The following is a 24,641-nucleotide window of genomic DNA, read 5'->3' as shown; positions in this document are numbered from 1 at the left end:
CTTTGTTTTTAAAAGTTTTAACAATGTTTAGCCCCGCCCACTCATAGCTGCAGACTAAACCGACAGGTGAGAGTGGGCAGCACCTGCAGCAGATGGTTAGGACAGGGAGCAGACTGGGAGTGCGAGGCCCGAACCTCCGTTTGTCTTGTGCTCAGTCTTTACTGTAACTGTGTTTCAGGGTGGAGGCTGACACATGCACACACGCTGCACCGCACAGCCTCCAACCTGCTGCGTGTCTCTAAGCTAACGTGGGCCCAGCAGGCGGACGAACGGCTTCACTCGACACTTCCACGCTTTTAATCAGCACGCAAAGTAAAACAAAGTCTGTCAGAACACGAGAGTCAGAAACCAGGCCTTAAATGGAAGTGGGAGAGGAGCAGCGCCCCCTCCGCCTCCCCGACATCATCGCCCCCGTCCTTCCTCCCTCAGTCTGCTGCTAAAACTCTGTGGTCTCCGAGAAGTGACTGAAACCAAAGCAGGAGCCGAGCTCCGGTCTGAGAAACTCTCAGCTCATGTTCAGGTAGATTCAACTCTGATTGTTTCTACTCTGAGTCTGTTCTCATACATGTGAACAAACAGTTAAAGGTCAGGGGTCAGCGCCGTGGAGACGGTTTCAGCTTTGAACGCAAGAAAAGTGTCTGTGGGCAGAGCTGTGGGCCCGACTCCACAACTGAACCTCGGAGCTGTGATATGAACCTGATCAGAGCAGAACAGGACATCCATCCACAGCAGTGAGCCCACTGAGGCATGCACGCACACACACACACACACACACACACACACACACACTGAGCAGGAAGGATTTAGAGTTGGATCATAAAGATAAGAGCAGATTTTCCACTGAGAGCTGCAGACAGAAACATGAAGCTGCTGCATGTCAGAGTGTTTTTGTATGAAGTTACTGTTCAAGCACTCACACATTCAGCCCCGTGCAGAACAGAGAGCATGAAAACAACAAACCGAGAAACGTCTCATCCAACAGGAAATGTTTAACCCTTTCATTTATTTGTATCTCTATTGTGATTTTTTCATGAAAGAAACATTTTGGTCACACAACACAGTGGTTAATTTACTCAGAGTGAATAATTATTAATCGTAGCTTTGACTTAAACTGTTAGTACAGCCAGGACTTTTACTTTTCTACAATATGTTCCTGTTTAAAACCCAAAATCTTTCATTAAGATGAAACTTTTAAAAGAGCAACAACACTTTCTTTTATTCTGAAGAGTGATCTTAGGATTTCTACCAAAGTAAGACTTTATTCTCCTAGCATACAGAAACATTACGACCAATCAGAACACAGCTACAAACCAGCTGACCAATCAGGACACAGCTACAAACCAAACAAAGTTACCACTTGTAGCCACAAAGTTGTTGTTTGTAGCAGACTGTGTGTTTTAGCCCACAGTGTCTGCACAGTTTGTTTCCAGGTGTGACCCCTGAAAGGAACGTCTCCAGGCTGAACATGTTTATCATCTACAGGAGGAGTGTGTGTGTGTGTGTGCGTGCGTGTGTGTGTGTGTGCGTGTGTGGGAAGCAGCAGGGCTGATGGGAAACGTAGTGTTAATGAAGGTTTACTGCTCTGGAGGTAGGAATAATAATGTGACAGTGATGAAGGAACTGATGTTTCCAGTGATACACAGAGACTCTTTAAAATAGAAACACCCGCCTGAGAGAGAGAGAGTGTGTGTGTGTGTGTGTGTGTGTGTGTGTGTGTGTGTGTGTGGGAACCAGTGATCCCAGCCTGCAGCTCCTTATTGGGACAAAAGGAAAGAGGCTGCTGCTGCATATTTTGGAAACTCACTCTCTGAGGTTGGAGTCGCCTTCTTGGACTTCTTGTCGGCCGGAGAGTTTTCAGCTGGGTCTGCAGGACACAGAGAGACAGAGAGGGAGGAGTTAACACGTGCACGCACTCAGGTGCTCTCTGAGAGCTCCACAGCCGTGAACCCCAACACAAACATCAGAAACCCTCCAGCAAACACTGCGTTCACCTGCAGAAAATTCATATTTTATTCAAACTGAAAAACAAAATGTGTGTTTACAGAGCTTAGACATTTCACATTCTGCTCTCCGACATGACATACATCACTGAGCACATTCACTGAATGCTGCGTGGACCCAGAGAGGGTGTTTACGCCGCTCAGCGAGACTCTGCGAGACTCGGCGAGACGACAGAAATTCAAGTCAAGTCGTGTGAGTGCAGAAAAATGCCACCGGCTTTTTGTGAGGGAACCCAGCGCGGTGCTGCATTCAGGGACGAACTATCAAAAAAGTCACTGCTCAGACTCAGAGAACCCAGGTACGTAAATAACAACCAGGAGGCATACACATGTAAGCGTGCACGGGACTCAGTCCAGCCTGAGTTAAGGTCCTTTCACATCAGACGCAGCACAGCGCTGCGCTCTGAAACCCATTCATGTCTGTTGTTTGCCTCGTGCAGTAACGGTTTTCCAGCTGTGCCAAGTAAAGCGCAGCACAAGCACAGGTGCAGCAGAGCGCAGTACTCGCGTGTGTCGCACCTTCGTGCTACCAATAGAAACTAAGCCTACAGCTGTGGTAAGTTCAACTGCACGATGAAGGGAAGCGTTCTGTGCGTGTCTGAGTTCGGTGAACTGTTTGTCACAGGTTTACGTGCACGTACGGGGAACTGCACAGCTCTGCAGAAGGAAAGCAGCGTTGGGGAAACGACGCATTCTTCACTAGTCAGGACAAAGCTTTCTTCTTTATGGATGAGGGATACATTTTTATTAAACGTTTGGACATAGTACAACGCAAACTGTCGTAGAGGACACAAAGTCAAAGATGTTTAGAAACAACAAGGTGCAGGTGCTTCTCGTGTACGTAGAGCGGTCGCAAAAAATGACGTACAAGCAGAGCGCAGCGCAACACAAATTTTGGATCCTTCACTCTAGTTTGCACTGAGACACGCTGCGTCTGATGGGCCGTCAGGCTGCAGTCTCTGGGTGCTGTCTGGACTGACCTGGTGCACAGGCGTGAGACGATCCTGGAAGCAGGAGGTCTCAGAACTGAACCACAGTGTTCACACAGCCGGACACTTTCTGTGTTCTCCGGAAGTCACTGCTGTCACTTCCTTGACTTCCTGTCCAAACACTACATCACAGATTCACAGCACATGGTGGAGCACAGTTCATCGTGTTTCCATCGCGAACTCTGCCTCTGTCCTCGCCACGTTAGCTGACAGCAAAGAAAGAGCCGAGTGTCCTCGTGCTGCTTCAGTCTCAGGTGTCCATGAGCGCCACAGGACTGAGACACACCTGAAACAGCTGCTGTGTCCGTGCTGCAGGCTGGACCACGGCGTCCGTGCTGTTCTGGACACAGCACACCGAGTCTGTGGTGTTCGTGAATCCATCTGTCGTGTTTAAAACCAGCTGACTAAACCCTTTACAAACAGCTGATGTCCTGACGACCAGCGCTAACCCGTCTGCAAACAGGAGCCGATCTTTGATAAAGTCAAACTGTGTTTGTGTTTGTTGGTTCTAATGACAGGAAACCCAGCTGACCAGAGGACAGCGCTGCAGCTTCTGCTGCGTCACTGTTTCAGTCCAAACCACTGCAGCGACCATCAAAGAGAGTGGGCGGGGCTAACATGACCCATGAATGCTGATGTTTGTGTGATCTTTCCAAAGAAACAGAGCTGCACTGCTGAACAGAGTCGTGTTTTCATCGGTTGGTGTCTGAGAGTCAGTGCTGATGATGGAGTCGACAAATGTTCGTGGACACGGCAGGAAGTGAACAAGCTCTTTGATTTAGGTGACAGATTATGACCAGTGTTGGGCAAGTTACTTTGAAAAAGTAATTCAATTATAGTTACTAGTTACTTCTTCAAAAAAGTAACTGAGTTAGTAACTGAGTTACAATATCCTAAAAGTAATTAATTACTTGAAAAGTAACTATTGCGTTACTTTAAAAAAAAAAGTTTAACCCTCTGGGGTCCAGGGTATAATTGGCCATTTTTAACTACTTTCGATTTTCCCTCCACATTTTACCTTTAAAAACTATTTCCTTTGCCTTGTTTGGTATCATTCTTTTCAGCACAACCTCACGTGTCTGAATTTACAGTTATGTTTTCATGTTGACATACTGTATTAACACAATTGATCTAAAATCAGACAAAAACCATAAAATCAGAATAGAAAAAGTTATATTTTTTACTGTAACAACCACAAACATCTTTAATGAATCATATTTCATAACTTTAAATGCAAATATAAATTGTCAATTTTAAAATCCTATGCACAAGTTTACTTTTACCCTTTTTTAAATAACCATTTCAAACTATTTACAGAACAATCAGCTGTTCTTCAATAAGATGCCACACAAATTATTTGTGCCACTCCAAATATTTCTGTCCACTATAAAGGAGAACATCACAGCTGATACCTGCAGGTCTGACAGCAGCAGGTGTATCACTCCTGTTTCTACCTGGAGACAGCAGTCGCCTCATTGTTCTGACACACAACACAAAACTATCCACAACACTACACACTAACTACACAAGACAACAAATTAACTACACACTCCAAACACGCTAAACGTCACAAATCTCTCACATCTCAAAACTCGCTCTCTCTCTTTTTCTGCTCTCTCTCTCTCTCTCTTTTTCTGCTCTCTCTCTCTCTCTCTCGCCGTCACTCCTAAATCTTCCCCTGTTTTTTTTTTTTTTGTTTTGCTCATAAGCAGAGAGTGCTTGCTGCGCTGTCCTTAGACAGTAAACGTGACGAAACTATTGAGAAAAAACGCCGCGTATATCTTGTTTATCATGACTCTGGTTTTACGTGGCCTATCAACACAGTTTATAAACTGGTATATATCACCTTGTTGCTTTGTCTTTAAGTGGTCATGTGATTGGCTTACCACGACTACTTTATTCTTCCTCAGTCAAACAGCAGCACTCATGTGATTGTTTTGCCCCCTGAGCTCCAGGTGTTGTACTAGACAGTGATCGTGATTTTCGCGTCCGCGGGAGCGCGCAGCTGCTTAAAGCTGTAGCGTCCAGATTACTTACAGCTACTTCCGTGCAGCTGATATAAGATGCGGTAAGCTGAACACAGCTTCAACCGTCTGTTTGTTGAAAAATAGTAACGGACCGCGTTTCCTTGTTAGTAACTGTAACGGCGTTGTAACGATAGGAATAGTAATTAGTTAGATTACTCGTTACTGAAAAAAGTAACGCCGTTAGTAACGCCGTTAGTAACGCCGTTAGTAACGCCGTTAGTTGTAACGCCGTTATTCCCATCACTGGTTATGACAAACATATCAGATACATTTCAGATCTTCATTCAGACAACAAAAGTACACTTTAAAGTTTCTCTCACACTTTGAATGCTTTAAACCTGCGTCTACATCAGGATGCAGGAGGAAGAATGACTGTAGAGGAAAGACCAGAAGAACAAAAACAGCAGAAGAAGAAGAACATGCGGCACTGAAGGAAAGATCTGAGAGAGGACCAAAGCTTTGTTCTCACCGTCTACCAGAACCGTGCAGGAACACTCGGCTTTGCCTGCCGAGTTCTCGGCTCTGCATTTATACTGGCCTTCATCCTCTGGCAGGGCTTTGTCTATGGTCAGAGAGCACAGGCCGCCTGCAACACACAACACAGCACAATATAACACAACCCACACAGGACACAGTCAGATCAGCACGAGGTCAAGTCTCATTTCTTACATTCCACAAAGTTAATCAATAAAAACGAAGAGTGCAGGTATGACTCCTTACACATTTCATTTAACATGAACGAGCTATCAGAGCGTCACGTTCTCTTTTAGACGTCATGTGAGACTAAAGGCCATCCTCCGCTGCCGGTGCAGCATCCTTTCTTCTTCCTTCAACACGTGTTAGGACATTTCTTTGCTTCAGACAGAAGGACAAACATCACACTCCTCTGCCTCGCCTCTCACTTTGACTGATCAGTGAAAATAAAAGCTTTTCCTGTTAATCTGTGACTGAGCAACTATTCAGCCTCGTTGTTTTGGTCGCCTCCGTCCTGTTTGCTCCAATCAGAACCGAGATGTTTAAAACTTGAAGTTCACAGGACAGGACAAAACTGTAGCGTGAAGTCAAAGAAACCCTCGTAGAGGTCGGGGGGTGATGGACAGTTTCACCAACAAGAACACGAGTCTCTAACACTGCCCCCTGGTGACAAAGCACAGCTATCACAGAAACTCACGGATCTGAAGTGACGTTCATACAACCTGCACATGACCAACACTCAACCTCACCCTAACCCTTTTTATTTGTGCTTCATGATGCTATCGTGGCGCTGAGTTACCATCCATCCATCTTCTTGTCCTTTTCCGGTTCAGGAGAGCAGCAGCCTAGCCAGAGAAGCCCAGACCTCCCTCTGTGAGCCACCTCCTCCAGCTCACCCGGGGGAACAGCGAGGCGTTCCCAGGTCAGCCAAGAGATGCAATCTCTCCAGAGTGCCCTGCATCTGCCGCGGGGCTTCCTCCCACTAGGACAGGAACACCTCACAGAGGAGGCGTCCGAATTGGATGAACCGCCTCAGCCGGCTGCTCCACTCTGATTCCCTCCTCACCACATCAGTAATGACGAGGCCAAACACCCTCTGGAGAAAACTCATTTCCACCGCTTGTTTCTACGATCTCATAATCTCATCTGCAAGTTTCATAAAAAATGAAAATGTAATTTAAAGAAGTGAGAGGAGGATGAAAACTGAAGTCAGAGAGCTTACAGCTGACAGGCTGCAGGACCTGACCGAGGCAACGTCTTAAACATCTGTGGAGAAAACATCTGTCTTCCCTCCGCCCTGCTGGAGCTGAGGGGACCAAATCCAACAAAGCATGAAGAGAAGGCAGGAAGCTGCTGCGACTCGTTGAATCAACACTCTGAACACTTTCTGTAAAAGGATCGCTTTGATCTGACATTTTATCGTCATGACGACCCTTCAGCCAACCATCACGTCGTTTTATAACGACGCCTACAAAACCACAAGAGCAGAAAGTGAAGATCTGAGTTCATCATAAACATGCTGCTGCCTTTAAATCTGTACCGACACATGTATGTGACCTCTGACCTTTAACATGTGACACACAGACTCCTCACTCTGCAGGATAAACACACACAACCAGGAGCTGTCCTCCAGACTGAAATAACACACTGAGGGATTATTACACACACACACACACACACAGGTCTTTACAGGACATCACAGTGTGTGTTTCTATGCTTGTGAGGACCTTCAGGCTCTTTCTTAAAGGGTGAGTCTGCCTATTTTTATAAATGTGAGCCATCAGTCTGATTCTGACGGCTGCTGTATTTATTTCACCATCCATGCTGAAAGCTTCCTGTTAATGAAAGCTTCCTGCTGGAGCCGCTGATAACGGCACAGAGAAGAAAAGACTGTGACAGTTGCTCCAGCTGCTGAAAGTGAAAGTAAACTCAAAGTGTCCCTCGACCATCAGGAGGAGGAGAAGCAGTGAGGGTGACCTCTGCAGCAGAGCGGCGAGCCCGACAAAATCCAAGCACAGCGTGGATCTACACGACATGCTGCATGCTCATTGGCTAATGACTCAATCATCTCCTGCTTCCTGTTTCTTTGTCGCTATAATAAGGTCCTCATTTCGAAAGTAAACATGAGGCGAGCAGCAGGCTCACGCAACTGCCAGAGGAGTCGCCCCCTACTGGAGATTAGAAAGAATACAGGTTTAAAGTAGCTGAGCACTGGCTGCGTCCATCTTTGATAACCACGCCCTCTCTCGTTTTTACTTGATCAGCTGATGTTACATTCATGCAGTGCGGCTAACTGTCACTGCCTTCTTAATGTTACTGCTAGAACAATCACGCTAACTCGATTTTAGCAAAGTCGTGTCTAAAAGTACGTAAAACTATCACCATCACTGCTAAACACAAAAAAGTCCAGACTGAATTTAAAGGAAACGTTGTTTTTTACATTTTTGTCTTCACAATCAAATCCATGAACGACAGTTCTGCTCCAGCATGTTCAAAGTTACTGAACAAGTTTTAAAAATTAGCTTCGGGAAGACGTTTGTAACTAAACATCATGAAAACAGTTTAAGACAGACAGAGTGTCCCCTGATGAATGGATGCCTGCCGGACCTCACAAGTACAGTAATACGTGTGTGTGTGTGTGTGTGTGTGTGTACAGTGATCTGCTCCCATATGAAATTCCAGCGACGGTCACACATCACATCCTGCTTCTATTGTTTCACATCTGCGTTCTATTATTAGAGTCTGAATCCTCAGACCTCCATCAGCAGCTGCTTCAGCTCCTCCACCGACTCCACCAACGCTGCTCCCTGCAACACCAGCTCACACAGCTTCACCTCCTCAGCTCCGCCTCCCTGTCGCGCTGCTCGTTCTGTCGTCTTTAATCTGAGGAGTTTTTCTCCGTTTTCTCAGTCTGAATAAATTCAGTGACTCTAATCGATTCTGATCACTTCCACTGATGATCGATCGCTGCAAACAAACACTACTGCTAAATAAAGTTTCTTTGAATTCAAAGTGAGCGTTCGGGGTTGCTGTGAAATGTAAACAAAGCCCTCCTCCTTCCTTTTTAACCAAATCATGTCAGAAAACCTTTCACTTCCTGTTGTGCTGTGTGTGTGACCTCTGACCTTCGTTTGCGAGGATGATGAACTTGGACGCCTTGATGACCTTCCCGTCCAGCGTCCAGGTGACAGTGACATCAGAAGCGGTGGCGAGGCGGCACTGCAGCCGGAGCCGCTGACCGTCCAGCACCGTCATGTCGCTCAGCTTCTCTACAAACTCCGGCGCCGCTCCTCCTCCTCCTCCTCCTCCTCCTTCTCCTCCTCCGGTGCTCTTCTTCTCATTAATCCCTCCATCCATGCAGTTGTTCACCTCCGCCTTCTCCCCGTTCTTCTCGGGGGCCGTCGGCTTCTTCTTGTTGGCGAGGACAGAGCGGAAGTCGCCGGCGTTTTTCGTGGGCGTCTCTGCGGCCTTGCTGCTGTTGCTGCTTGCGGCGCCCTTCTTCCCCAGCACGCTGCGGAAGTCGACCTGCGATGGGGCGTTCACCTTCTCATCGCTCTTGGGTTTGACACCCTTGAGGTTGGCCTTAAAATCCATGTGGTGGCGCTGGTTGTGCTCGGCGGTGGCGGGGCCGGCCTCCCTCGGCTCGTCTCCCTCTTGGATGTTTTTGCCTTGAACGGCTCGGCGTCCAAGCAGCGAGCGGAAGTCCAGCTGCTGCGCCTCCCTCTGCCGCAGCTCCTCTTCGCCCCGCTCCCTGGTTTCCACACAGCGTTTGAGGAGGCCTCTGGGAGCAGTGGTCTGGTCCTCCTCTTTCTTCTTCTTCTCTTCCCTGTGCAGGTGCGGGAGCTGCCGGTTCTCCTTCTGCTCCTCGTTGGCCTCCTGCCACTGCCGACTGACACCACTGTTGCTGCTGCTGCTTCTCTGCTCCACGCCTCCTCCTCCTTTGCCACCTCCTCTCAGCACCACGCTCCCACCAGCTGCTCCTCCTCCTGCTGCTGCTGCCAGGCTGGATGAACAAGCACAGAGACAGATGGAGGGACACAGAGAGAGAGCAAGAGGACAAGCTCCGCCCCCCAGATCTTAGCTGGTGGGGTGGGAGGTGGGGGGGACCTCGACTCAAATTGTTCATGTTACATCACAAGTGACTCAACTGCCCGAATATGGGCATGAGCAGAGGGAACACACACACACACACACACACACACAGATGTAAACAAAGAGAAAGCAGACTGAGGACACACTCCTCCTCCTCCTCCTCCTCCTCCTCCTCCTCCTCCACGTTCTCCTCAGTTCTGAAGCTGCTGACTCTTTTTCACAGTTTCATCAAACTAATGCAAACGGGGTTTCTTCCAGCAAACACTCGCAGCAGAGTAAACACAGAGAGGAAATATTGGCTCTGATTGGTCGGGGTGATATGGACGGATTAGAGAAGCTTTAGGGAATTTCTGGATAAATAACAGAAGGATGGAGGGAATGATGGGTGGGTGTGAGGAGGGGGTGGAAACAGGAACAGAGAGCTGGGAATAGTGGGGGGGGACTGACGAAGGCTGACGGAGTCAGACTGTATGCTGATGATGCAGAGGTCTGTTTAGGGAGTGAGACGTTTTAAAAATTCGTCAGGTTCAACCAATCACGCTCATATGGCACAGAAATCTGACTCCGCCCTGTTCAGCCAGCTGCAGGTGTCCAGGTGGGTGAGGTCTCACCTGCTGCCGTCCCGTCCTCTCCTGTCCTTTTCTCGTCCTTCGGTGACCGACAGCGTGGCCACAGCGCTGCACTCGCCCACGCTGTTCCTGAAACACAAAGGTTATCTTCTACATGCAGCACACTCTCTCATCTTCTCACAGCCTTTAAGACCATCTCCCACTTCCACGCCACTGATTCATCACAGCAGTGTTTTAACTCAGGCACTGCTGCGCCGTGCTATTTGCAACGTCAGACTGAAACTGATCCTTTTATCTCTCATAAATGGCACATAACACTTGTTCCTGCTGTTTTCAATGTTTTTTCCCTTTAAGAGAGGAAAAGACACCAGGCAGGCTCCACTGGTCCTGATCAACAATGTTCATGAACATTTGACTGAAATTACCCTGAAAGTTGTTGTCTTTGTTAGCACTAATCACATTATGTCCTGATGCCTGCTCAGTCATCCAGGTAATAAATCTCCAAAAGTTGATTCTGTTCATCTGGACGTTTTCAGTGGGAGAAACGTTTCGTCACTCATTCATTATGATTTGGAAAGTCTGATATTTACTTTTATAGATCAACGTTTTGTCTTTTTGAGTCCAAAGCTCTCCTGTATTCACATCTGTGGAAAAACGGCCTCTGTGCCATCAGAGATGTCTTCAGTTCATCTGTTGATTGTAAAAGTCGTTTTTATATAGATGACCTCTGCACTTGATTTGCTCTGCATCAACCTTTGAACGTCTAAGACTTCACAGACAGTAACCCGACACTCGCCCTACAATCTGAAGAAAACACAGGGAACCTTCTTGTGAAAAATGGAATCACGTTTGATGTTTGTTAGAACGATTATGTTATTTTAGCTATTCCAGCTGAGGACAGGTTTTCAGTAGGTTTCCATTCACACAGAACAATCCATCCTTCTTTTGCACTGTCAGTCAAAGCTGTTAATGCTCACAGTGTGATATTTCAAACCATCCAAATACTGACTTGGTTTGTAAATGACTTTCGGGACATTCAGAATTTGTTCTGAGAGATCCAACAGTTTCCTGCTCTAGTAAATTGGAAATTATCCATTATTATGAAGTGTATATTTCAGTAATAATGTTTGATTGACAGTAAATCTTTAGGCTCACAATGTTGTCACTCATGGCTCAATGACTTTGAGGTTTAAAGCTGCATTTCCACCGTAGGAACTTTCTACAGGTTCGGGACCATTTGGATGAAATTACTGCGTTTCAAAGGTCTAAATTAAGTTCTGGGGATATTCTCTTTACCTCCAAGGGTGTAGTACTTCAGAAAGTACAGGAACTTGGTGCAAAATATCTGAACTTTGGAGTTCGTGAAATATCAAAAGATCCTGAACTTTTCAGAGATCTGGAGCTCTGAAATTTCAGGACCTTGGATGGTCCCGATCAAGAACCTGACCATCCAAGGTCCCCAATACACCTGAACCAGAACTGTTCAGGAACTTTACCAACCAACATGACCAAGTTTTTGATTGGTTAAGCACTTGTTCTCAGTATTACTGTCACTTAAAAACACCCAGAGGACCTCGTCTGTGCAGCATTAGGCACCTTTGTGTTTTGGGTAAAGTGCAGCTTTACCGTCTCTCACAGTTTCGTCATGTTCACATCATATTCACTGGCACCAGCACATCACGTATGATTTCCATGAGCAGAAGGAGATTTCTCTTCTATTCTCATGTTATATAATCATGCTTTGAATATGATGCAGACTGCTGTATGTGCTGGGGTGGATGATGAGGTTATGGATGGATAGATTATGGAGGGGGGAGGGTTGGTGGTTCCTCTGTGAGTGTAATCCTCACTGCAGCTCTGCACTGTAGATCATCTGGGATTATTTTAGCATGTCTGCAGAATCTGTGTCTTTTTATGACATGTGAGTGTTTACAGTATCTGCGCCTGTCGATCTGTTACCTCAGGCTGATCAGGTACTCTCCGGCATGCTCCTTCTTCACTCGTCTGAAGAAGAAAACAAAGTTAGCTGCATAAGGTGTGGTTAGCTGCAGAGCGTGTGGTTTGTGTGTAACTGCAAACCTTATGAGCAGGGAGACAACGTCCTCTTTCTGCAGAAGTTCATAGTCGCCTCCGGAGGTCAGAGATCGGCTCGGGTCGGTTCTGGTCCAGGTGTACTGGGGAAACGGATCTCCGGCGATGGCACAGGACAGGAGAACATGCTGACCAACAGCAGCACTCACCTCTTTGGGCTTGGTGATGAACCAGGGCTGGACGCCATCCTGAGGCTCTGCAGAAAACCACAATAATAAATCTGGGTTTATATGGAGGTCGTGTGGTTGAGCCTCACATAGGAAACCCAACATATACACTGTATATGGTATATAGTGTCTGAACACAATGACAACAAAGTCGGTCAGTGATTGAGCTACAGCACAGACATCCTCAGTTACAGCTGGAGGGTTGATGTCTTCTCCCTCGCAATGCTCATGGACACTAATCAGATCATCCCGGGAGTTTGGATGGATAAACATCGTATCCACACAAACTCAGGATCCACAGACCGTTCAATCTCTCCATGAACTATAAGTTACCATTCAGAATCTGACAATAAAGAATCACGTAATGCATGAACAAAGCTACAATCGCACTGAACACCCGACACAGACAACGGCTGACAGGACTGGACTTTTCTTTGGCTTTTTCTGTCATGTGCAGGCAGGAGTGGTGATATGGAGGAACCAAAGTGCAGACACTCGGAGGCAGAAAGTAAACTCAAACTCAGATTTATTGCTATATGGCAAACAGAGACCTAGCAAAACTGAGAATACAAATACTAAACTGAAAATAACAATAACCTGAACTGGCAGACAGATGAGGGTAGATCACGACACGGACACAGAGAAACACAGAGGAGCAATCAGGGGATGAGAGACAGGAGGGAAACACAGCTGGGACAAATCAGGGCTGATGAGACAAAGGAAGCAAAACCAGACGCATTAACATGAGACACGGACTTTCAAAGTAAAACAGGAAACACAAACTGAACTTATAGACACAGACTCACAAGCAGGCACTGCAACAGAGACGTGGGAACAGGGCAGACACAGACACTGACTGGACACAGAATAGAGAGAGTATGGAAACCAAAACCTGAGAACTACATAATCAAACACCAAGAATAACTGGGAAAAATAGAAATGCAAAACAGAAACCAAAACCTTCACAAAAATAAACTAAGAAGAGAACACAAATAAAGGGTACAAAACAGAAACCACTGGGTCAACGACCCAGGAACCCTAACATTTTTAGGCCAAGGTGGAATTGGTATCAGGATCAGAAAGGCTGTGGGTTTGTAATTGTTGTGTTTGTGAACACTGCAAAACTCCCCACATTCGTGTCACTCAGGTCTCAGTGCAACTACAGCATACCCTCCACAGTGAGCCGGGCCTGGGTCCGGTCCTCTCCATACTGGTTCCAGGCCTGGCAGCTGTAGGTCCCGGTGTCCTCGGGGAAAACCTCGTGGATCAGCAGAGTGCAGCGGGTTCCCTCTCTGAGGAGCTGGAAGTCCTCTGACTCGGTCACCTCCTGCCCATCGTGGAGCCACACCACCTCTGGAGGAGGGTGACCTGAGGACCACAGACAGCTTCATTCAAACATCAGGACACATCAGTGAAGATCAGTACGCACCAAAGATCCTTTTACTTACTATTATAATTATTATATGCAGTATTTTTGAGAATTAAAAGAGTGGCAATATTTTGTTTATTTAATTTACATTTTAGCGTTGTTGAATCAAAAGTACTTTAAAAAAAAGGCAAACTGGAAGTGCAGTTCCTCTGAAATCCAGCAGAGGCAGCAGTGAGTCAGTCCTCATAGACGTTACAGCAGTAAACACGTTTACAGCCTCATACACCAACTGATTGGTCTTTATGGATAATTATCCACCTTCATGACACCTGTACAGGGGTAGGTGGTCTTTATAACTCACCTGTTTATTTGTTATTAGGGGCGTGGCCTCTTTGACTGACAGGTGGATGGTGACACAGGCGGCTGTAGCTGCTAACTGTTTGCTAGTTTCACCTGAACTGGACCTCTGGGCTGCGTTTGTGCAGTTGGAGCATTATTAATGACATCATCTGACCAATAACATGGCTGCTGTGAGGTCACTGTACTAACAGATCATCCAGGAAGGCGGAGCTTCAGTTTTGATGCACAGTGAAATTCAAGGATTGTGATTGGACGTTGAGCACTAAACAGCAGGTATCTGTGTCTGCACTCCATCATCTCATCCTGATACGTTTGGCTGCAGGACGTGGACTCATAATGTCAAGTACTGTCACAGCCGCCATTATTTAGATACAGTCAGTGATTTAAAGTTAATTTCACTGTTATTTGATTCATTTCATGGATACTTCAGTAAAGCTGCTTGAACTCTAGCTGTGGATGTAAAATTAGTTTAAATACTTTTCACATTTAGTAAGTACAATTATTTATTAATACGTCAGTATGACCTTTAGTGGAGTTCAGTGTAATGATTGGGTAAGAAAAGCATCCAGAGGTCAGAGGTGTGCGTGTGTGTGTGTGTGTGTGTGTGTGTGTGTGTGTGTGTGTGTGTGTGTGTGTGTGTGTGTGTGTGTGTGTGTGTGTGTGTGGCTCCATAAATTTCAGTTTCGTGTGGAAATGAAGCTCGTGCAGAGAAGCAACAGCACCTCTGATCCTCACACAGCTTATATGGAGAAGAAAACCCAGTGTGGAAAATCATTATGTAACACACACACACACACACACACACACACACACACACACACACACACACTGCGGGGTTAATAATGTGGGGACTCATAATGAACTCATAATTCAGAAACAATACGTGCTGTCATATCAGAGCAACAACAACACTCAGAGGAAATGAAGAAGACTCGTCCAAAGTAAATCTGCCCTCATCGCATCTCCTCCATCTCCCCAGAGATCAGACAGGAAATACCACAGCTCGCACACACACACACACACACACACACGTACCGCTCAGCTCCACCGTCATGGCGACTCTGCTGCCGTCCATCACCTTCAGATCGCCCAGGCAACCAATGAAGCGAGGAGCTTCACACGCAGCTCTGACCTCTGTGACCTCTGACCTCCCACCTCTCTGCTTGCCTGCAGGGCGGAAACATAAAGAAGAAAAAGGAGCAGTTACTAATGTAATCAAGTACATTTACTCCAGTATACGAGAGTACTCCAGTCTACTGATACTTCAAATGTCAAAGGGAAATAATGCACGTTTGACTTCCTGTTTTTATTTACAGTGTAACAGCCAATCACATTAAACTAACATAATCCAAACTCAGAGCTAAGATTAACCTCAGTGTAGCCTGAGGCAGAGAGAGAGCACAGAGAGCACCAGCCCGAGCCTCACTCGTCCTCTTCCTTATAAGGAGCGAGGGTTTCCTCTTCTCTCTCCCTCCATCACACACACACACACACACACACACACACACACACACACACACACACACACACACTAAAGTCCATTAAACATGCCTGTGTATGTGTGTGCGCTCATGTGAGGAGGAACAAATGTGTGTGTGCGTGTTTTGTTCTGTGTACATATCAGAAATACCAGAGAGGACACACACTGCTTCACTGGCTGTGTGTGTGCGTCACATTAACTGATGAACACACACACACACACACTGTAACAACAGTTAGTATAATCACATTTCCATGCTGGGGTGTTTCCAGGGTTGATGAGACGAGCGGGGGCAGAGGAGGTGAAGAAACAGAAATCTGAATATCTGAAACGCCGGCTTCTTACACAAGTGACAAATAAATCCATCCATCCATCCATGCATCCATCAGCCCTCCACCCATCCATCCTTCATCACTCCATCTATCATTCCATCCAACCATCCATCCATCCATCAATCATCCCTCCCTTTATCTATCCATTCCTTCATCCATCCACCCCCATCATCCCTCCATCTGTACTTCATCACTTCATCCCTCCATCCAACCATCCATACATGCATCCATCCATCAATCATCCCTCCCTTTATCCATCCATCCATGCATCCATTCCTTCATCAATCCCTCCATTAATCTTTCATCACTCTATCATGCATCCATTTCTGAAACCATCCTTCCATTATCCATTTCTCCATCCATCACTCCATCAGTCTATCCATCCATCCATCTATCCCTCCATCCAACCATCCATCCTTCATCCATCTATCGATCCCTCCATCATCCCTCGTCCATCCATCCATCCATCCATCTATCCATGCATCAATTCCTTCATCCAGCCACCCATCCATCATCCCTTCATCTGTCCTTCATCACTTCATCCCTCTATCCAACCATCCATCCATCCCTCCATCATCCCTCGTCCATCCATCCATATCTTCAGCTCTCCACCCATCAATCCTTCATCACTCCATCTATCCCTCCATCATCCATCCATCCATCCATCTTTCATCACTCCATCCATCCATTTGTCCATCATCCCTCCATCCATCCTTCATCACTCTATCCACTTCTCCATCCATCACTTCATCCATCCATCCATTGCTGGTAAAGTAATTTGGTAAAGTTCTGCACAACAGCTGCAGCAGACCCAGCCTCTCTACTTTGGGGAGTTTCAGAATGCCCTCCTCTACTTTTACATAGAAAATTAAAGTTTGTGACTATTCCTCTCCTTCAGCTGAGGTTATGAACCATGATGCTGTGACCTTCACGTTAAACAGAAAAACATAAAACTGCTGTTTCCAGCGCAGGAATTTAAACTCTGATGGATTGATGCACGCTGTAGTTTGGCAGTTCTTTATTTTGAAAGGATATGAACACTTCCTCCTACACTGTGAGGAGTCATGTGACCTGCAGATACAAACTAACTGAGTGAAACGACTTCAGCAGCAGAGACAGATTCTTCTCAGACTGCAGATGAGACTTTATTGTCCTCACATGGAAATCTGCTGTCTGTGGGAACCCGCTGGTATTTCACTGTGTGTGTGTGTGTGTGTGTGTGTGTGTGTGTGTGTGTGTGTGTGTGTGTGTGTGTGTGTGTGTGTGTGTGTGTGTGTGTGTGTGTGTGTGTGTGTATTGAGTGGGGGATTTCCTGCTGCATGTCTGATTGTCCTTATAAAGCTGCGATGAAGGTTCCTCTCCAACACGCTGATCAGTGATTGGCTGACTGATGCTGCTCTCACTCATCCCTCTAATAAAATGAAATTCTGCACTATTCAGCAAATTACATTCAAAGGTTTGGACACAAAATAAAGTCCAGAAACCATCAGGGTAAATCTTCATGCAGCAGCTTCTTTGATTTCTGTTTTAAGCTCAGTAACTTCACAGAGCTGGTGTTACGACAGCGGGTTATTATATTTTATCACGCGGGTCTTAGATTGATGATAAAATTTACGTGAGTAGTCCAGGTGGGAGGAAGATATAAAATATTGTGAGTGATGAAAAATAAACATTACCACTTAGAAATAATTTTCACATTCGCAGAGCTGCATCTGCAGGACCCAGACTGAGGTCTGTGTGCTGCAGGAGCTGTGATACCAGCAGCGTTCTGGTTTCTATTATTGCATCACATCTGATCAGCTAAACAGTCTGAAATCAGAAAGTTAGACTTCCTGATAATAATGAATTACAGTCGTCCAGCCTGGAAGTAATAAATGCATGAACTAGTTTTTCAGCGTCACTCTGAGACAGGATATTTCTAATTTTAGAGACGTTGTACAAATGGAAGAAAGCAGTCTTACATATTTGTTTAATATGTGCGTTGAAGGACATGTCCTGGTCAAAAATGACTCCAAGGTTCCTCACAGTGTTACTGGAGGCCAAGGTAATGCCATCCAGAGTAAGAATCTGGTTAGATACCATATTTCTAAGATTTTCAGGGCCGAGTACAATAACCTCAGTTTGATCTGAATTAAGAAGCAGAAAGTTAGCGGCCATCCAGGTCTTTATGTCTTTAAGACATTCCTGCAGTTTAACTCATTGGTGTGTGTTATCTGGCTTCATGGACAGATAGAGCTGCGTATCATCTGCATAGCAGTGAAAATTTATGCTATGTCTTCTGATGATACTGCCTAAGGGAAGCATGTATAATGTAAACAGAATTGGTCCTAGCACTGAACCCTGTGGAACTCCATAATTAACCTCGGTGTGTGAAGAGGACTCTTCATTTACATGCACAAACTGGAGTCTATTAGATAGATATGATACAAACCACTGCAGTGCAGTACCTGTAATACCTACAGCGTGCTCTAATCGCTCTAATAGGATATTATGGTCGACAGTATCGAACGCTGCACTGAGGTCTAGCAGGACAAGCACAGAGATGAGTCCACTGTCAGAGGCCATAAGAAGATCATTTGTAACCTTCACTAAAGCCGTTTCTGTGCTGTGATGAGCTCTGAAACCTGACTGAAACTCTTCAAATAAGCCATTCCTCTGCAGATGATCTGTTAGCTGTTTGACAACTACTCTTTCAAGGATGTTTGATATGAAAGGAAGGTTGGAGATTGGCCTATAATTAGCTAAGACAGCTGGGTCTAGAGATGCTTTTTAAGTAAAGGTTTAACTACAGCCAGCTTGAAGGCCTGTGGTACATAGCCAATTATTAGAGATAGGTTGATCATATTTAAGATTGAAGCATTAATTAATGGCAGGACTTCTTTGAGCAGTGTTGTAGGAATGGGGTCTAAAAGACACGTTGATGGTTTGGAGGAATTAATTATTGAAGTTAACTCAGAAAGATCAATTGGAGAAAAAGAGTCTAAATGAATATCAATGGTACTGAAAGTAGCTGTAGATAATATTACATCTGTGGGATGATTATTGGTAATTTTTTCTCTAATGATAAGAATTTTATTTGTGAAGAAGTTCATGAAGTCATTACTAGTTAACGTTAAAGGGATGGTTGGCTCAACAGAGCTCTGACTGTTCATGTTTCTACAGTGGAATCACCATGGCGACCACTTTAAAGTCACTCTGTGCTGGAAACTGTGAGCCTCGCCTGCTCCTGACCAGGTGAGATGTTCAGTATCAGTTACCATGGTGACTGAACAAGGTGAGACACTGAAAACTGTGAGTTTAAGCTCAGCAGATCTCCCTCTGGTCTGCAAACATTTATCAGAGGCAGGAATTTTATAAGATTTGCTTCTCACGACTGTCTCCACGTTCCTGTTGTTTGCAATAATATCAGTGAAATAAATCAGTTACCGTCACGTGGAACAAAATGTATAAAGAAAAGGAAACGATACGATGAATGAAAAAAAACCAGTCTCATCATAAACAAACTGTTGTGATGTGGCTGAGCATTGAATCAGATGAACTGAGGCTCCTGAGCTGAGAGGTTCAGGCTGCAAACATCAGCACACACCAGTCACGTCCTCAAAGGTGGTAATCTGTGTTTAATCATTTAAAATCTGCTGATAGCGGCCGACCTTTCATTTCATCCATCTTCATGTCCACAGAGCGGTTTAAAGAGGGCCGAGTGTGAACGCGAGAGCAGAAGATCAGGAAAAACAGACGACAGGAAGAGGAGAAAGTGACAGTTGGGAGTGACAGAACCACACTGTCACTCTGTGGGCCAAATCATGAGGAAATTCTACATTTACCAAAGTGTTCCATATTTCACTGCACAGTGTTTACTCAGCAGCTGCAGTCTCTGATTTATTTATGAAACCATGTTGTTACAAACCTGAGCAGCAAACTAAAGAGCAGCAAATATAACCAGACCAAAGAGTTTCTGAGTCAGCATCACTCTGTAGCTGCTGTCCAGCCTTTCACAGCCGAGGCAGACCTGGGATCAGCTGCAGAGCTGAGAGGAGTCCCCACCGCGTGATGAAGCTGTGGACTCCCTCTGCATGCCCTTGTTGGGTCGGCTTCAGTCTTACTGTGTGTGTGTGTGTGTGTGTGTGTGTGTGTGTGTGTGTGTGTGTGTGTGTGTGTGTGTGTGTGTGTGTGTGTGTGTGTGTGTTTGCTGCTGCAGCGTGTTTTGTCTTTATATGGTTCTCGGCTCTCTGCTGCCTCTGCTCAGCGGTTCAACGACACGGCGCTGAAAAACCTGAGCTGTGACTCCAGCTGATCCACGTGATTACATCAGCTTCATGATTCTGACCAATCGAAACGACAGGAACAGAGCAGGTAACGAGACGGTGTGAGTAACCTCACCACACACACACACACACACACACACACACACTCTGATAATCAGTTAATCTGCTTCATGCTGATGAATGAGTCACGATGACTGTAGCTGACATGTGTGAGTGGATGGAGGAGGTGGAGGTGTTTGCAGGTCTGCAGAGACTCTGAGAGTCGTGAGATAATAAAACTAAAGCCGCTCGTGGGTTTAACAGCTGAACACTTTTCCCAGCAGCAGCCCTGCAGGTGGTTTCATCCCTCTTGAAGACGACCTCTGACCTCTGTGGAGGTGTGTTTGCAGGATTCCAGTAAGGATGGAGGAGCCCACTACACTCAGGTGTGGATGCTGTGGGTGTGGGTGCTCTGTGACGACTCTTCTTCTGTTTTAAAGTAAAGACACAGATTTGAAACCCTGACTCTATTTTCAGACTTTATTTCATTGCTACAGTTATGATGGTCCATAAACTGGTGTTTGCTCACTGCAGCCTGTTCCTGTCATGAAGGTGAGCAGGTGGCAGTGTTTACAGCGTCCACATGTTTCAGGTGAGCTGATGAAACACTTCCTGTGAGTTCAGAGTGCACTCGTCTTCTTCCTGCTTCACTCCAAACGTCTCAGATTCTCCCGGAAAAACATTTCTGTCCTGTTTGTGTGTGTGTTTGTTTTCTCTCTCTGATCAGAAGGTCAGGTCAAAGGTCAGGATGGAGTATGTCCTCAGTTTTCTGTTGGACTGTGATTGTGTTTCTGTGTGAGAGTCATTGCTGCCCTCTGCTGGAGGACTCGGTCCATCACACTCTGAGCTTCAGAGTGAAGTTGTTCCTCTGCCCTGCATTACAACATCTATCCATCCACACAGGGTAAATGGACTGACAGCACCTTTCTGCTCTCCCACAGTACTCAAAGTGGTCTATACAACATGCACATTCACCCAGTCACACCCACTCATACAAGCATGTCTTCTAAGCTTGTTAGTGCTTCCTAACTAACATTCATACATTCATACTCTGATGGATGCATCTGAGAGCAATTTGGGGTTAGTATCTTGCCCAAGGATACTTGGCATGCAGATTGAAGGAGCCAGGGATCGAACCACCAACCTTCCGAACAGTAGATGGCCACCCACCCATCCATTCATCCACCCACCCATCCACCATGAAGCAGCTCTGAGGAGATGGTTAATAATGATTTAAATAAAGGTTTCATTTCAGGTCCTTTAGTCTAGGTGAGGAGGAACTCACTGTGCACGAGGAGCGTCCACGCTGCAGAGTCCACCGTCAGCCCGTCAGCGGTGGTTAGCTGACACCTGTACGTCCCCTGGTCCACCCGTCTCACCCTCTCCACGGTGAGAGTGAGATGGGTGCCGTCTCGTCTCTGCCGCAGACCTGATCCCGTCTTCACGGGCCCCCCGTCCTTCAGCCAGGTGACCACGGCTCCGGCAGCAGAGGAGGACACTGTGAGGAAGAGGAGAGGCGGCTCACACTCAGAGGATCTTAAAGTCACAGTAAAGCTGTGGAGGAGCTGAGACCTGAAATGAAACCTTTATTTAAATCATTATTAACCATCTCCTCAGAGCTGCCTCGTGTCAGTGATTCCACCTTCACAGTCTGAGGCGTTTCTCACCTTGGCAGGCGAACGTGACCTGAGCGCCCTCTGTGGCCTCCTGGTCTAGGGGAACGGCCTCGAACCGCAGGTTGGAACCCGCCTTGGACGTCCTCACCGGCCTGAAACACACAGGTGATCCTGAACACACCTGAAAGTGGACGTGACTTCACATTTAAATAAAAGTGAATTGATCCAAGTTCTGACCTGCTATCTGAGCCGGGTCCTGACTGCTGGACTGAGCAGGTCTGATCTGGATCAGGAGCACCGATGGACCGGACCTGCAGGGGAGCAGGAGCTCTTTCACTTCATGTCATTCTCTTTCATTTATTCTGCTTTAGATGGCATAAGTTTCAGAAACATTATTATTACTAGTAGTAGTAAAATAACCTGAATAGATGCAGTTCTCCTCTCAGCCAGCAGAGGGAGCTGTGCAGGTGGTTTGCTCCTCCAGGAGGCGGCCTGTCTGGGCTCTTGTTCCTCGGGCTGGGAGCTGGGAGCAGCTCTGCCCTCCTTCTGGCTCCTGGTTCTGGTCTGTGGGTCGTCAGTGGGCCGGCCGGTCCTGCAGGAGGAACCAGAGTGGATGATTCTGAACATGCCGTCCTCGTTACCGTGGTGACTGTCTCCGTGTGACAGCATGTTTTTAATTCTCTGCAGTCTGGAAATATTTGATTTACTGGTGAATTTATTTTTATGACGTCTCTTTTCTTTTTTCGGTCAGACGGATTATTTGCAGCAGGTTCTGAAAGGTGAAACCTGCCGGTTAGCGTCCCCACAGGACTTCAGATTGATGAGGAATCTCCTCTGCTTCCTTCAGCTTCCTCTAACCTGCTGCTGTAAACACTCAAGCAGTTTTCCAGGACAAGTTTCCAGCTCGTGAAGCCAAAAGATCTCAAACTCAGCTGGAAAACTTTAGTAGCAGCAAAGGAAAGAGGAGCCACGTCTTCCAGGAGCTGACGAAGCTCTGAGAGGGACGCTGCCGTCCGTCCACCAGAGCTTCAAACAGGAAACAGACATGACAGCACTCACCTGGAGGAGTCGTCAGGAGCACCTGGAGAAGAGAGGGGAGGACACGTGAGACAGAGAGAACGTCCACATCATCAGCATCCACACAGTCACACGCTCAGAGCGCCTCACCGCCACCAGCTGCTCAACATCAGGCTGTAAACATGTTTGTTTTAACGTGGGGCTGACTCACTGCTGCCTCTGCTGGACAGCAGAGGAACTGCAGCGTTTGGTGCTCCGCTGCAGTTTTAAGTAATGACAAATGAGTGCGTGCAGCAGCTGAACGACTCTGATTGGCTGCCTCACCCTGGACGGTAAGCTCGACGCAGGCGGTCGCCGTTCCGGAACCGTTGCTAATCGAACACTTGTAACTTCCTGCATCCTGGACAATCACATCCTTTATCTCCAGGAAGTGAAGGCCTGAGCGCTCGTACATGCTGACCCGCCCACCAGACTGAAGCTCCGCCTCCCCCTGAGAGACAAACAGTAAATACTGAGTTAATCAGTAAATGCGGACAAAGAATCTGTCCTCCAGCCGCCGCTGCGAGTGAGACTGAGATCCCGCAGCTTCTCAGCTGTTCCTCTGCAGCTCTGATCTGAAGCTCCTCTTACCTTGTACCAGGTGACCCTGGGCTGTGGGCGTCCTGTGGTTTTTGCGGAGAACTTGGCGCTCTGTCCCGGCTCGGCAAACACTCGGCTCGGTTTGTTGATGAACTTTGGAGGACTCTCACTCCAAATGCTCGGCCTGTTCTCCACAGCAGGAGCTGCAGAGCGACACCTGGAATCATGAGAGATGGAGTTCTGGGATCAGCACTTAGCAGTTAGTTAGAGTGGAACCCTGTGCAGCAGCGCCCCCTGGTGTTTGGATGCTGGTGTTTACACACTGCTGAAAAAATGAAAGGAGCACTTTTTAATCTGAGTTTAACATCACGTCAGTGAAACTTTGGGATATTGATCTGATTAGTTCAGTATCAGAGGAGGTGTTAATCAGGTTCAGCTGCTTTGGTGTTAATGAGTCTAACAACAAGGACACAGCCCCCAGAGCAGGAATGCTTTCACGGGTGGAGGACACTCACTTGTTTCCTTCCTCTTCTCTTCTGACTGTTTTTCTCTAGTTTTGCATTCGGCTAGTCTCTATGCTGGTAGCGTGAGGTGATGCCTGGACCCTGCAGAGGCTGCACAGGTAGCTCAACTCCTCCAGGATGGTGCCTGAATGTGTGGAAGGCTTATTCATGGAGGGACACACAGCCCCCCCACAGGCAGACATGGATAAGTGAGCACCGTTTTGACTGATTCCAATGAAATTTTAATTTAAACTCTTTGGGATGTTTAAATTCAGCCTCTGCACGTTGATCATTTTTAATTAAATGAATCGATGTGGCATCCTGTCACTCCTAACACACGTATCAGTGCAGGTGTCCAGCACCAGGTTTTACCATCGAGCCTGATGAGTTTTCAAAGTGTTCCTTTCATTTTTGTGAGCAGCTTTTTGTTTGGGAGGAAACAGTTCAGCCAAACTCAGAGCTGTGTGAAAGGAGTGTCCTCTGAGACATCGCTCTCATAGCTGTTTGCGCGGCTCACCCTGCTTTCATGGACGGCGGCACAACGTATTTCTTCCCAGAATTCTCTGCAGGTGGAAAAACATCAGAGCATCAGATCGAGCTTTCGTTAAACCTTTAAAAAACTTTATGAGTGTTTTTATTTGAACCAACCAGGCAGCAAACAGAAATAAAATG

General features: G+C 46.5%; 1 protein-coding gene across 1 annotated transcript in view; it reads right to left on the bottom strand.

Annotated features, from left to right (window-relative positions):
* Positions 1-24,641, bottom strand: part of mylka (myosin, light chain kinase a) — a 54,888-nt gene that overhangs the window by 16,889 nt on the left and 13,358 nt on the right. Inside the window, exons 4-19 of the mRNA XM_063497460.1 lie at positions 24,487-24,532; positions 23,518-23,683; positions 23,212-23,377; positions 22,930-22,951; positions 22,291-22,462; positions 22,108-22,181; positions 21,922-22,022; positions 21,540-21,752; positions 15,174-15,305; positions 13,580-13,777; positions 12,231-12,438; positions 12,111-12,155; positions 10,194-10,280; positions 8,616-9,493; positions 5,486-5,602; positions 1,805-1,864 (exon numbers count right to left, since the gene is read on the bottom strand). Of these exons, the coding sequence (XP_063353530.1) occupies positions 1,805-1,864; positions 5,486-5,602; positions 8,616-9,493; positions 10,194-10,280; positions 12,111-12,155; positions 12,231-12,438; positions 13,580-13,777; positions 15,174-15,305; positions 21,540-21,752; positions 21,922-22,022; positions 22,108-22,181; positions 22,291-22,462; positions 22,930-22,951; positions 23,212-23,377; positions 23,518-23,683; positions 24,487-24,532 (2,685 nt within the window). The remainder of the gene's footprint in view (positions 1-1,804; positions 1,865-5,485; positions 5,603-8,615; positions 9,494-10,193; positions 10,281-12,110; positions 12,156-12,230; positions 12,439-13,579; positions 13,778-15,173; positions 15,306-21,539; positions 21,753-21,921; positions 22,023-22,107; positions 22,182-22,290; positions 22,463-22,929; positions 22,952-23,211; positions 23,378-23,517; positions 23,684-24,486; positions 24,533-24,641) is intronic.

This window comes from Pelmatolapia mariae, linkage group LG16_19 (assembly GCF_036321145.2).
Source record: "Pelmatolapia mariae isolate MD_Pm_ZW linkage group LG16_19, Pm_UMD_F_2, whole genome shotgun sequence".
Classification (NCBI taxonomy): domain Eukaryota; kingdom Metazoa; phylum Chordata; class Actinopteri; order Cichliformes; family Cichlidae; genus Pelmatolapia; species Pelmatolapia mariae.
Note: the sequence above shows the minus strand (reverse complement) of the source record. Positions and strands in the feature narration are given on the sequence as shown.